The sequence below is a fragment of the Lepeophtheirus salmonis genome, chromosome 8, assembly GCF_016086655.4.
Source record: "Lepeophtheirus salmonis chromosome 8, UVic_Lsal_1.4, whole genome shotgun sequence".
Lineage (NCBI taxonomy): Eukaryota > Metazoa > Arthropoda > Copepoda > Siphonostomatoida > Caligidae > Lepeophtheirus > Lepeophtheirus salmonis.
Window position 1 is genome coordinate 7195128 of NC_052138.2, and position 15000 is coordinate 7210127.

Here is a 15000-nt window from a genome sequence, read left to right on the forward strand (position 1 = left end):
GATAAACCTTGCCTTATTAATAGAGATATATAAATTTTGTGACGACCGCAAACTTCCCCTCTCATATTTATAAATAAAAAAACTTACCCAAATTCTCCACAGAGTAGCATGCCTTGTGAAGTGCTCCAGAATAGAACTCGAGTCCAATGATGGCAAATATCAAAATGGCAAACATAACTAACAATGCAATTTGCATTAAAGGCGCCAGCGCCTTCAAAATTGACTTTAATACAACTTGTAAGCCTATGTAATAAGAGTATTGATTAATTAATTAATGATTATAGTGTCATTTATGATGGGGTATATTCTTCATTCAGTATTTATAAATATATGCTGCGATTTGACATGATAATGAAATACACAGCAGTATTCATTATCATGGTAATAACAATGCATATTATGTATGTAAGTAATAGAAATGGAGAAAAAGGACTCAAACACTTAAAATAAATACTACCCATTGAAAGGAATACACAGTGATTTATCATAAGAAATAGTTGGAGTGGGTTGAAGGTAGGAAGGGATAAATAAATAATTTCTTGTCGCTGATTGGTCATTTTGTATGTATTGGTGGTGGTGGAAGAAGAGAGAGAGAGAGAGGTTTCAAAAGTACAACTGATTAAACTACTTACTGGGAACACCAGACACAAGTTTCAAGGGTCTAAGGACTCGAATTGCACGAAGAGTCCTTAAATCAACTCCCTCTTCGCTGGGAATGGATGAACTTGAGGCTTCACTTTCCTCTTGCGGAGACAGAATGGTTATATACCTGAATAAATGCGATGTAGGAAGAATGGTTTATAAATTGATACAAACGAAGAAAGGAGTACAAACAAGAAATGTGGAAAAAAAATAAATAACAATAATACAAATTAATGAAAAAAACGTCTTTCAAGCTACAATCGATGCATTTCTTTAAAATAAGTAAGACCATGGTTCTATATAGGTATGAAATTTAATTAAATTTTTGACATTTAAAAAAAATAAATTTAATTGTCTGTACATGGCTATGGATTTTTAAAATTTTTCTCTGAAAAATTTAATAATCGAAATTTTTTTCCAAAAATTTACTTAAAAGTTTTTTTCCAAAAAATAAAATTTTTTGTTATTGGCTCTTGATTTTTGATTTTTTTCAAAAAAATTAATTGTCAGTGAATTAATATAGTATTTGAAATTTTTAGGAGAAAAATTTAGTAAAAAAAAAAAATTTATATTTGAAATTTTTTTGAAAAATTTACTTGTCTGTGAATAGGTATGGATTTTTGAAAATTTTATCCGAAAAATTTTATAATCGAAAATTTTTTTCCAAAAAGTTTATATTTGAAATTTACTTTTAGAAATTTTTTCCCAAAAATTTAATTCTTTTGTTGTCAACTCTGGATTTTATAATCCATTTTCCCCCAAAATTTAATTGTTAGTGAATTAATATAGATTTTTCGGAAAAAATTTAATCATCAAAAAAATTTTATATTTGAAATTTTTCTCCGAAATTTTTTTTCCAAAAAATTTCATTTTTTGTGAACTGCTCTGACTTTTTGAAATTTTTACAAAACATTTCATTTTTTATGAAGAGTTCTGGATTTTTGAAAAAAAATCCCTAAAAATGGATTTTTCAATTTTTGTTTTCCAAAAATAAAAATAAAAATTGGAATTTTTGCCCAAAAAAATTCCAAAAATCATACCCTCCCCGCCTTTCCAAAGAAAAAAAATGTAATCCTGCGAACACCCCTGCATATTTACATAAAGGGTCATGGTAAATTACCCACACCATCAAAACTGGCAAAGCTAGAAAGCAAAATGGGGAACGCGCTTGTTAGGAACTTGAAGAATTTTCTTTCGCTAAAAGAAGACTATTTTTCAAGATGAGATCATGGCGTTACCTCCCTACCATAAAAGTACCCAATGTATTTTGTTATCAGATGTAGATTCCCTTGTCTAACTTATTACGTCATGGTTATTTCAACATTAATTTATTCTTTTTCCTAAATAAACAAAGAAGGAAGTTATAAATCAACGCTATTCCTTATGCTCCGTTTCAAAAAGGACAGGACTACAATTTCCTGTGATATACATATATATTGCCCAGCGCTAGATAATTTTGTCTAACGACATTTTCCATTAAACCATTTCCTTTTGGACATTTTGCATTAAAGTCATTTTGCCTTGAGGATATATCGCCTTCATAAATAAGTAAATGAGATTTATACGTCGTTTGTGCTGTTTTTGGTTATAATTCAAGTTCCTTTGGAATTTTAAATCAAAATATGTAATGTGTATTATTATACAAAAACTTAAAGTGGTTGTTTTCTGTTGGAGAAATGATGGATATTATGTTTCAAAATTTCAATGGATACACCAACAAAATCTCACTTTCTTATGAATTCGAACCAGAGACAAAATAGGTAATTAAATTAGTATAATACGAAAAACCAAATAAACATATTTGGCAAGGATTGCTAATTATTTCTCTGTTAGTAATTATTATTAGAAATAATTGATTATTCAACAAGAAAAGACTCAGAAATTGAAGAACGAGCATAATATTAGGCAAGAGCCTAACTCTACCATTATACCAACATAAAATAACATACATTTAATTAATTTTTTTGTAATAAATCTTGCATATTTGGATTTAAAGAATTCAAAGGGAACATCAGTTTTCAACCAAAAGTAAACAATAACGACGTACACACTTCATTTTTTTTTATATATTAAGGCGAAGCATCCTTGAAGCAAAATGTATTAAGGCAAAATAGTTTAAATCAAAATTACCGGGCATCTTATTGGACATCTTATTATTACAATGATGGTGGACAAAAAAGTAATATCGTAGACATATATATTTGGACATACATTGATCATATGATTATTGTTTCCCCCATTTGATTAATAGCTTTGTCTCATATCTGATCTGGAAGCATAATTACAAAAAGTGTATTAAAAATTAACACCACTTAATTGTTTATAGCATAGGTTACTATTAAAAGTATTGTACATTAATATGTCCCCTTTTAGCATGGACCACAGGCTTCAACCTTTTATGGAACGCTTGATAAATTGTGGGATATCATTCCAAACAGTCTCTGCTGCTGTCATAAGTTGAGTATTGCGAACTTATAGGACAACATTGGCCTTCTTCTACACAAACATTCAAGAGTTTACAAACAGCAGAAAAAGCAGGCCCAAAATACTCAGAATTAGTCCTCGTTGATCCTAATCCCATTAGAAATACGGGAAAGAGGTTTGTTCTTTTTTCATATGAGTCACACCATGTCGAGTTATGTTATTTATGATTAACATGAACGGGGGAAAACATTTCAGATTATTTACAAAGTTGTAAAAGCCCGAAAAATTGAAGGGGCGGTAATTTATAGCAACTTTGTATATTGTTCAACTTAATGATGCGCAAAGGAAAGAGGCAACGAGGAAGGGAGGGGAAGGGGGGGTTACCACTTTGAATTATGATAGTTTTAAACTTATTTTCAACTGAAGTTGCACAAGTTCATCATTTCTCTGTCGTCATTCCTTGTTAGGAATATTATTTGCCTCTGTTCTCTACAAAAAAGTACGATTCCTAGTCTTTGAATGAGTAAACATGATTAAGCTCACATTGTACATATTTTTTTCTTCTTTCATAATCCATTCAACTCTGTCTTCTGATCCCCCCCTTTCCTTAGAGTCTTTTTACTTCAACTCCCTTTAAAAAGTTCAAAAATATATATGAGGATGTATCGTGACTCTTTCCAATATCAATATATCAAATATTTGTATTTATTTCTACATATATTATGTACAAAAGCAAAATACATAATAGAATGGAAAAAAATACATAATGATATAATATGGATTTATTAGTGATGAGACCGAATTTATTATTCGGTTTGGTCATAAGTGATTGAATCTTAACCGAAATGTAATCCTTTTTAAATCGCGGAACTATTTTTTCGGCCTCAATATATCATACATGGGCTGAAAATTATTATTTATTCGCCATATGGAGCTGAGTCCCCATAAAACTTTTCAAGTCATTCCTTAGCTTGATCGTTATTTTTTCCCATCAAGAGGCAGTGTAAAGTTAAAATACACAAACGTTTTTAATCCATTGGGAACAAAAGTAGCATCACAGTTAGGACAATAACTCACAAACTAAAGAACATATCTCATGAAATTTTGACAGCTGTCTTTTGAAGGTTTTTACACAATCAAATTGAGGGGAAGTAAAACAAAAAATGCGCCATCTATGTGTGAAGCCCGGGACTTTTTACACCATGTGTTAGACTAATATTTTTCAGTCTCAATCTATGAACAATTTTCTCCCCCATTCTGACTCATGAGTTGTAAAAATATGATTTATTCATTTAAATTCATATGACGTTATTGTGTAGATGTTCAACATTTTAAAACACACACATGATGTCAATAACAGTTCATCTATAGAATCAGATTAGACAAAATTTTAAATCAGACCGATCCAGTCCGAATTTTTTAGAGACCGAACCAGTCTGAATTTATTTAAAGGACCGAATTAGTTTGGTCGAAAACTTTAAAACATATAAGTGAAACGAAACACCACGGGAAAAATATTTGTAGTAGGTTATTGCTCGTTGTGACACTTTTTGGTCCTCTAGGGGCGTCAATAATATTTGAATATTACTAGATAAATAATTACACAGCCACCATTAGTGTTATATTGGTCCTTATTTATTTGTTTCTGTCCAGTCTTGGGACCAGTCCTAATGGTCCTTAGGAATTTTGGTTCTTGGGATGGGTCTTTAACTGTCAGTCCTTGAAATTTTTATTTAAATGTCTGTGGTTTATCAAGGCAAATAAACTACATATATATGTTTTAAGAGCATTGCACATATCTTGCAAAAAATATTCATATTTTCATTATTATACAATTTGATACGAACATATTATATTGGTACTTTGTTATATAAATAAACAAAATAATTAAAAAAAGGGAGGAACCTCAATGACGTCACAAAGGATCCATTTTACCTCCTTTAAGGACTGACAAGTGGGAATGGACTCACCGCAGTCTTTGGTCCTAAAAAAGGAATGAAACAACATGAACCTCGATGAATTATCCCTTTTAAATGAATTATCCAGATAAACTCAGGCATGGGAAAAAAAAGCTACATTAAGCAGATGGGAAAATGACAAAAAATGATATAGGACGTCGTCATCTATGGTATAATAAAAAACAACGTTTTTACATCTTAAACTTATTTTATGGTTTAAATAGACGGACAAAATGAAATTGAATACAGTAATTCAAAATATTGCTTAGAAGATAACAAATTTAAAAAAATATGAGTAGTTTATTGTCTATCACTTCTTTAAAAAGTTGGACATAATTGTAAAATAGTTAATTCATTCTTTTTTTAGACTTGGAACTGTTGCCCTTTCGCTCATGTTGTTGCTGTTATCACAATGGGGTAGATAGCCCCTTTTTAAGGGGTTAAATCCCCTAAATTAAAAATGTAAATCTGGGTCCAAAAAGGCTGTGGGACAAGTATCTATATCTCATGAACGACTCAGAATTATGTGCTGAAATTTGACATACTTAATTTACTCATGAATTTGAGCTTGTGTACAAAAAATCATGCAAATCCGAGAAGATCGGGTCACATGCTCTGGTCGATTTAAAATGGACTGACTCTGTTTATTTCCTTAACCCACTCCTCCATTGTCATAGCTGATTGTAGCTCATCTCCTCCAAAAAATTCTTAAATTTATCAGGATTACCATGTTAATTTCCGATTTTTTTAACATACCCAAAATACACACTATTTTCAACACTAGGTATCACTACCACCTTAAGTTAACAGCTGCGTTTTGCTACCTTGTTGTAAGCCTTTAGGCTGAAACAGCAAAAAGTCTTGAGGACATCTAAGGTCATATTTTCTACAACTCTAATTATAATTGTGAGGAGTTATCACACAACCCATGAGGAACAAAAAAATAAATAAATACATAAAGAAGGAGATTGTCAATTTATATTTTTACATCCTGTGTACGTTTCTTTACTTTTTTTAAAAGCTTTTAGTTCGTTCCACCAAAAATCATAAGTGTCTCATACCTTTTTAAGATTTTTTGGGAAGCCCAACCCTGGTGTTTATGTATAACCTAAGGTAAAATGGAAATGCATGTACGCCCCTTGTTTGTTTTTATGTATGTATGGCATCGACAGAGGGAATTATTTGTCTTTTTTTTTTAAGGAATGGCGTCTATGTATGTATTATAGGGACATTTCCAAAAACAGTAGTATTATGAGGTAACACCTTGTGACATTTCAAAGGCTTATAACCAAAAACATTTGTACTCATTTGTACATTACATGAATTCTTTATATATATATAAGTACTATATTATAAAATGTACTTTGAAAAATTAGGTATAATATAATAACTGAGAAAGAGAAAGAAAAAAAAATACACACAGAGGAGGAGGAATGATTCTTGAGAAATTTGCTTAGCAAATATTTAGTAGATGTGAAAAGGTTCGAAATTCAGGGGAGCGTAAATATATAAATACAATGTATATCTTTAGGGGCGTCCACAGGCCGTGGGATGGAGGGGATGTAGCACACCAAGTTAAGGCATTTCTGCTTTTTATAAAAATAAATTCTAACACTTTTAATTTTTGAATATTTTTTCAAAAAAATATCCAAAAAACCAGCCAAAAAAACGTGATTTTATTAGAATCGAGAAAAAACAACTCACAACTAATTTGTGGTATATTTATCAATATATCAATCTCTACTTTTACTCAATATGTCTTCCTTCACATGCAATAATAACCTACACACGCAGAAGAACAGATTTGCAGCTAGTGTCCATTAGTAGGTATCATATTAATATAAAAGTGAGATAGTTCATTCTTCTTTTCTGACAAGTTGCCTATTGATCAAAGGAACTCTTGCAAATAAATGAAATTTTCTGAGAGCCAGTTTTTGCTTGAATGGTTCCCAGTGAAGTAAAACTTTTTTCGTATAAAGTAAATTTAAAAAAAACAAAAAAAAACAGTAATAATAAAGATTATTACTCATATCAAAATTTTAAAAATGTATTTCATATTTTTTTTTGTTACCCTGGCTTCTATGAAGCAATATCAGGTTCCCCCTCCCCTTTCAGCTCATTGTTTTACATTAATTACGCGGCAAAAGTAGATTTTTAACTGAAACAATAGTTTCTTTTTTTCATTTGTTTTAATAACTTACGCATTGACTAATAATTATTTTTCACAATAAACTCATAGAACAGCATTGATTCTTCGTTTTCAATGTTCTAAGTTTTTGCTTGATTCCAAAGTCGACAAAATATATCCATGCCTTTAATTATAGCCGTAAACTTTAGTAGAAGCTTCAAAAACCAGTCTCACAGCACTTTCTAAGGACTGGGAATGACAAGGAAAATTATTAAATTGTAAAGATTCCTTTTCAGCTTTTTTAATATCTTCAACGTGGTAATATTGCAAAAAAGGGGGGCAGAAATACTTGTTTTTGACCAATATTTAAAAAAATTTGGGGAAGAGGTGTGGCAGACATTATTCTCTAAGATACTCAAAGTAAAAGGAGTTGAAGTGAGGGTTGGAAAAGGGCCACATGGGGTCAAGAAGAAGTAAGTTATATTGTTACTGCAAAATTTTGGTTTTTCTTGAATGAGTGATTTTAGAGGAGAAGAAGCAGACTCGCCAAAAGCTGATAACAAAATACAGAGTGTATTTTTGTGTCAGTGAAATAATATATAGATCTGACTAAAGCTTTAAACCAAGTATCAAAACGAAGACCACATGATCAATATTTGTCCAAATAATATAAAGTTGTCTACGCAAACAACTTTTGCTCCACAACTAATTTACAGCCTCCATGAATTCATCCTTTTAAATAGGTGAGTCAGGAGTGGAAACAAAAATTTGAATTTTTGTCAAGAAAAAAAAAATCAAAACTCTATAGCTATTCAGAAAATATTTCAAAAATTAAATTTTACAGATAAAAAGTGTCAAAATTTAATTTCCAATATGAAATTTTTTTTGAAAAAAATTTAGATATTAAATTATCTGGAAAATAATTCAAAAATGAAATTTGAAATATTTTTTTTTTTTGAAATATAAATATAAAAAATGTATACTCATTTGGTAAATAAAAAGTGACGTCCTTCACACTAATATCATACACAGCAATATCTTGCAATGGAAAATATTTCTCAAAGACAATGAAATCCCCTTAACTTAAAACTTGACCATTTTATCACTTGGTTTATAGCTTTCGATTATATAAGGTCATGAAACCAGTCAAAAATGATGACAGTCTATTATAATAGCAAGAAAATAATGTCATTGAATTATAGTTTTTTATAGCCTCTAATGTCGTAATGTATCAAGTGTACGATCTATGTAAATGTTTTTTATTTCTCATTGGAGGAGTAATATAATTTTATAATCTCTATCAGCAAATATGTCTAAGTTTGTGAGAATTGCTGAGGTAGAGCTTAGGTTAAGGAAGGAGATCAAAAACACAGTTGATTCTTGAACTATGAAAGGTTCTTTTAGTATTGTTCATTGTTCAAAGTTGTTCCTAGAATTAAACAGAGGAACAAAAAGTAAATTGCATGCGTGTTTACTCACATCAACAAAACCGGCAATCTTTGTGATGGGCTTTTTGTAGAGAAAAAATAAGGTAATTATATTTTGGTCGCGCTCTACAATCGTCCCATCCAATTCCGTTTTGATCGAGGCTGTATAAATGAGTGATCTTAGTATCGAAATCACGGCTGTTGTTTTTTTTTGTCATTTTCAACCTAACTTAGCGCATAGAGTTTAACAGAGGAATTACATGCGTGCACACTCACCTTAACAAAACTCGTAACTCTGAATATGTCGTCTCCCAGAGAGGCTATATTTTTTATGACATTATCTTAGGCGTGAAACTTACGCTTACTTGGATTTCGACCCTTTTCACATCTTTAAATATTTATCTAATTATGGACATACGTTGTATGATCATATATAATTAAGCAAATCCTGGATTTTAATACGTACAAAACACAACCAAAATCTAATATTAATATTAATTAAATATAATGATAACAATCATATGCATCTACGTTAATAAACAACACATAGACGGAATGAGATAGATCCCTACATATTATGTCTTTTAATAGATTCCACGGGAAGTTAAATAACAGCCAATAATACGGAGATTGTTATGAATTGATTAATCAAAGAACATACTTGGAACCTTAGACACAAGCTTTAATGGACGGAGCACACGAAATGAACGAACAATCGTCAAATCGAATGGAATAGATGCCTCTGCGCCAAATGTGACCATTCTTGCAAAATGATGTGTATTTATTTAGTAGACATTTATTTGAAAAGCATAAAATAAAATAAAAAGTGTCAAATGAATAACTTTCTGCATGAAAAACATGCATTAACCCCCCCCCCTACTTATCAATACTTCCAAACACTCTTACCTCTATAGAAACAAGTAGAACATACTTAAATTTTCTAGCAAGTTTCTACGAGCAATTTTGTTGAATAATTATCTATTAATACTACATTACCTAATTTCTTAATAAATAACCTCAGAGTTATATATTTTTGCTTACATTTTTATGAAAATATTGTGATTTAGGTTCCTTTAAAAGTTAAACAGAGTTAATTTGTTTGGTATATTAGTGTTTAAAATCAGCTGAGTAGTATCTCGATACAGGTACATTGGGACAATATATGTATAAAAATAAAATAAAAATTGGAGACAAGTGGGTCAGTAGATGAATCACATGGGATAAATGATTCTCTAGAACTCAATGTGCGTAGGTTCGTTACTCTCTATCTCCTAGAGAAGAAATATACATTTTATAAATGGACTTCAAAGCCAATTCCTAGGTTAGATGGAGTGATTGTAACACTAATGTTTACTTTTACATACTTGTTGTTAGAGCAGGAGGAGAATGCGGGAGATATCCATATGGTATTAATGAAATATGACTATAGTTAATATCAGCTGCCTCTTACATGATTTTCGGGGAGGGGAAGAAAAATAAATTACTGCTATAAAGAAGAGAAAATTCTACATATTAGGGTATAACATAAATGAAGAAGCTTGGTTCGTTATCTCAAAAATTAAACAAGATACCTCAAAATTTCCAACGGCATCGTTCTTATCACATATTTTTGTACTGAGAGAGGTTGGGTGATGTTACACAAGTGGTATAAATAGTTGACAATCACACCATTTCAATCTATCACCACTCTCGCCGCTGCAAATGGAGACACTTGATTTTCACTCTTACTTCTTGTTCCGGTACAAGCTCGGCAAGACAGTCAACGAGATCTACAAAAACCTTGTCTCTACCTTCCCTGATACCTACCCCAGCCTCTCCACTATCAAGAGATAGAAGAAGGACTTCGATACTGGGAGTTTTGCCCTGGAGAAGAGGACACGCCCTGGACGTCCCCGGGAGACAAAGACAGAGGAGAAAGACCATGACAAAGTACCTGAAGACGACTGGAAAACGCTTCAACAACCTCAAACAGCACAGGATTCAACTGAAGGATTTTCTCCTGATGTGGGACAACGCCCTTCCTCACGCTGTCGCTGAAACAAGGGAGTTTCTGACCCAAAGGGACGTGGAGCCGGTCAAACAGAGCCCCTACACCCCAGATCTGAAACTCTGTGACCGGTTTCTGTTCCAAAAGTTGAAGCATCTGCTCTGGAAGGACGAGTTTTGGGGGGAATGAGGAAGCTACTACTGCCGTGCAGCGGGCGATGAAGAGGGGGAGCGAAGACGAGCTGTTTGACCAACTCAAGAAGCTCCGGGAGCACTGCCACGACGTCATTGCAGCCGGTGGGTATTCTATTTTCTAATTTAGATGTGTTTTTATGAATTTGATGAAAATCCTGAGTTATAATGGGTCAGGCTCAATATTTACAACATTAGTGTAGGAAAAAACAACAACAACTATATTTAAACTTATATATATCTATATATATTTGATTATGCATTTTTAAAACGATTTACAGCAAAATAGGTGAGGATTCTTCTTTTTGAGGGAGATGTTAACACACCCAGCACTTATTAAATACTGAAAGAAGAAAAATGAAAAAAGAGCACACGAAACAACCATTTTTTTCTTTTTAATCGGTAACTTAGTTTTTTCTTTACACAGATCCCTTTTTTACTTATACATAATCAGTGTAACTCTATCTGACCAATGAAAGAGGGGGGGGGGAGTACTTGGAAGAAAATGTTCCAATTCTAATTGTTGTGAATAGAGATCAAAATGGTATAAAATGGATGAAAATTATAGGAGAATTACGAATGAAGTAATATATATTTTTAGTTACATAAAACTTTGTTTCAACTATATCAATATTTAATATAGTTTTCTATTATCATTTATGTATAATCGCTACAGTCTCAACGTACCCACAAACCTTTCTCAATTTTACCCATCGATGAAACAAATTGAAATAAAAATTGTCAACAACTACTACAGATGTATAAAAGTCAATCAGCGAAGTAGCTAATTGGAGAACGCACTATAAAAAAATTATTCACTTCAACTCAATGTGTGTAGGTAATTGTAATATTATCAATGCAACTCCATCTGACCAATTAAGGGGGGGACTATGTCTCAATTAGTGATGAACGATTGATAGCATAGAAGAATAAGCTGTTTTTCCAGAATCGGGATGGACACCAGGAAAATTATGTTTAATTTGCGATTCATAAAAATTATTTATTACTGGTATTGATTGAACTATTTATTATTTTTGCTTTTTACTAGAAACTTTAACATTTGATTTTTTTTTCTTTTAAATTATAAATTCAATTTTTGAAATTTTTGTTTCAAAAAAATCTTTTTTGATATACAACTGTGGATATTTGAAATTTTTCTCCAAAAAATTTCATTTTTTGTGAATAGCTGTTGATTTTTGAATCTTTTTGGCAAAAAATATAATTTTTTGAGAACAGCAGTGGATTTTTGAATTTTTTTTGGAAGAAGTTTAATTTTTTGAGAATAGCCATGGATTTTTGAAATTTTTATGCAAAAAATTTAATTTTTTGTGAATTTTTGTGGATTTTGACAAATTTTAAAGTATCAAATTGTCTTTTTTTTCAAAAAAATTAATATTTCAAATTTTTTCAATAAAATTTTAAGTTTTGGATTTTTTTCCAAAACCAAGGCCACCCCCTTTAAACAAAAATTATTAACCTGTGGTCCCCCGTGATGGCAAAATGGTATTTTTTAACTATTATTTAAAATATTAAAGATTGGGCTTGGGGAATTTTTAATAGAATCGCATCGGAATTACTATTGGGATTTTTAAGAAAATGTTCAATCATTATTCTCAATACAACGTCTACAAGCTGACTAGTATGCCAAAAAACTCCCCTCTTTCCTAAAATATATCCAAAGCAATCAATGATGCTTCTAAAGACCTACTTTAAAAAATATTATATAATTATATTAATAGCATAGAAGGAAAAAAAACTCTTTTCCTATAATGAATGCAAAACCGTCTAATGTTCCCCAAAATAGGTAGTTACTTGTCATGGCTTTCTAAGTAGTTTCATAAATAATGATATAATATTTATATACATAAAAAGGTGGTTTTTATTTGGGTTGTATTGTTTCTTAAAAAGATCCAAATTTTAGAAGGCATCCTTCAGTAATGTTTATAGTGAAGCACTTTAATGTATCGATTGAATTAGCTTGGTAAAGTGTTAAGTATCTTTCATTTTGTTTATACAAGTTTTAAATTCAAGGTTTGTTTATGTATGTCAAGTGTCTCTTGGTTTTAATTTAATTTCTGTGTATTTAATACTTTTAATGACATTTTTGTTTACCAATAAGTGATTATAAGGTTACTGAGTGTGTTTTTATTAAAAGGTTTGGATCATCAGTGATATTCTTCACCTTTTTTTCCTCGTCGGAATCTGTTCTTGAAGATTCAGATTGTCATAGAAACTTCATTCATATCTTCTCCTCTACCTTCTGTGTTCTTCCACCTGCTTACCCTAATGAAATAAAGTTTTAAACCAAGTAGCAAAACAAGGATCCACGTGATCAATAGCCGAAAAATGTATTGGTGTACAGAAACTTTTTTTCTTCACTAGATGTACTTTTTAGTTATTATTTAGAGATATAATTAGGGGCTATGATGTTATCTAATAAAAATTACTTTTTAGAATATGCTCATTTGAAGTCCGGAAGACGGACTTAGCTTAACTAGAGAAGATTAGGCTCATGCTAACGGTCGCGTTTTCGATACTTGGTTTAAAGCTTTATACTGAGAGTGTGTATTTGCTCTCCCTTCCTTTGAGATATCTTCTATGGAGGAAAACACTACTAATCGTCCCCCAGAGGATCTTTTTAAGAAATCGTATTCCCATGTCACTGCCAAAACTATAATTATAAAGTTAATACGAGTATAGATATGAATGAGGACTTTAAATGGGAAACTTTTGTTATTCTTATTGAGGACAAGGATGGAAAGATTCTTCACCACGACAGATCAAAAGACATAAATGTACATAATTAAGCTTTATTCTTTGGGGTTAAAGAACACAAACTTGCAGGAGCTATCCCAAGATTTGTTATTCAACAGGCTTGTCTTTATTCAATTTTCCAATTGAGGCGAGAGACATAGAATAGAAGATTTAAAGAGAGTGAAAAAAATGATGTTGGTAATTGCGGATGGAGTCAAAGAAGATGTGTCCCGAATCCCGATAATCCAGAGGATAAGAAAGCTGAGGATTTATTTAATTAGTTCAAGAGTATTTGGAGGGATAGTGATTATATAGTGGAAGGGATCCTTTTTCACTTCCCCATATTATACAATTTCGAGGAGTTTTAGTCTGGTTAAAGTTTGCAGGAAGTAACATGCAGAGAAAGAATTGTTTTAACTTCGGCCGGATAAAACATTATTATTGCCAAAATAGTGTACGAATCCTTCATTATGAAAGAACATTGAAGGTTTATATCTCAGAGAGAGAAAAAATAGAAAAAAAGGCAATAAAATTGAACAAAAATATTCAGCAGGAAGCACCTTCAATTGCAGAGGGAATTCCTTTGGATGATGAGTGAGAGAAAAGTTTAACAATAACAAAACAAAGTAATTATGAATTTGAAGTAATTTCTTCTTATGAGGATAGTGGAGATAAAGTTTCAACAATAACAAAACAGATTAGTAATGGAGTTGAATTAATTGAGGTTTTACCGGATGTACAATTAGAGATCGAGAGTTCTAAAGATAGCATTTGTAAGGATAAGTTAACTTCTAACGGTGTCAGAGCCAAATTAATAATAACATAGTACCGGAGAGATGACTGAAACACCCATATAAATACCAAGAAAATTTTATTAAGTCGAGCAAGATCCCAATTTGGAGGGACGAGAGATCGTTGGTTAGAGACGTTATTCACCAAAGTTAAATTCAGGCTCTAAAAAGGCCAAGGAGACAACTTGGAGGAGGGTTAGGTCAGTTAGGTCGTATTCTACCTAAATACAGGAAGATTATAGTTGATTTATCTCGTAATCCAGAAAAAGAATGGCGTTCTGTCATTTCTAATAGAAAAATCTTTGAATAGATTATGAGGGGAACAGATATATCTAATTCTTTTCTGTTTGACATATCTTCTACCGGGCTGCCTTTGTGGAAAGCTTCTACGACTTCTACTCTGGAGAATATTCGTCAGTTTTCAAAGAAGAAGGTGTTCTTTGGACCTTTTGATAGCCCAATTAGTCTCGGGACTGAGGTTCTTTCCAAATAAATTTTTAGTATTCATGATATGTTTACAATACAAAAGTCAAGGGAAAAAGTCTGTAAAATTTTATTAGTTTCATAACTCCCCTATACCTTCACATTTAAAGATGATACTTTAGACTTCCTAAGAACATAATGCAATGAAAATTTGTCAAACATGTATTGATCTTCTTGACCTGCCACAAAAATGGGAAGAGTCCCTCACTTTTGTC

The 15000-nt window shown here is 31.5% G+C and overlaps 1 protein-coding gene across 8 annotated transcripts in view; it reads right to left on the reverse strand.

Moving 5' to 3' along the window:
• LOC121122478 (calcium voltage-gated channel subunit cacophony) overlaps positions 1 to 15000 on the reverse strand; it is a 107154-nt gene that overhangs the window by 58853 nt on the left and 33301 nt on the right. For all 8 annotated transcript variants that reach the window (XM_071890267.1, XM_071890265.1, XM_040717476.2 and 5 more), the window contains exons 5-6: positions 633 to 769; positions 88 to 243 (exon numbers count right to left, since the gene is read on the reverse strand). In XM_071890267.1, the coding sequence (XP_071746368.1) occupies positions 88 to 243; positions 633 to 769 (293 nt within the window). The remainder of the gene's footprint in view (positions 1 to 87; positions 244 to 632; positions 770 to 15000) is intronic.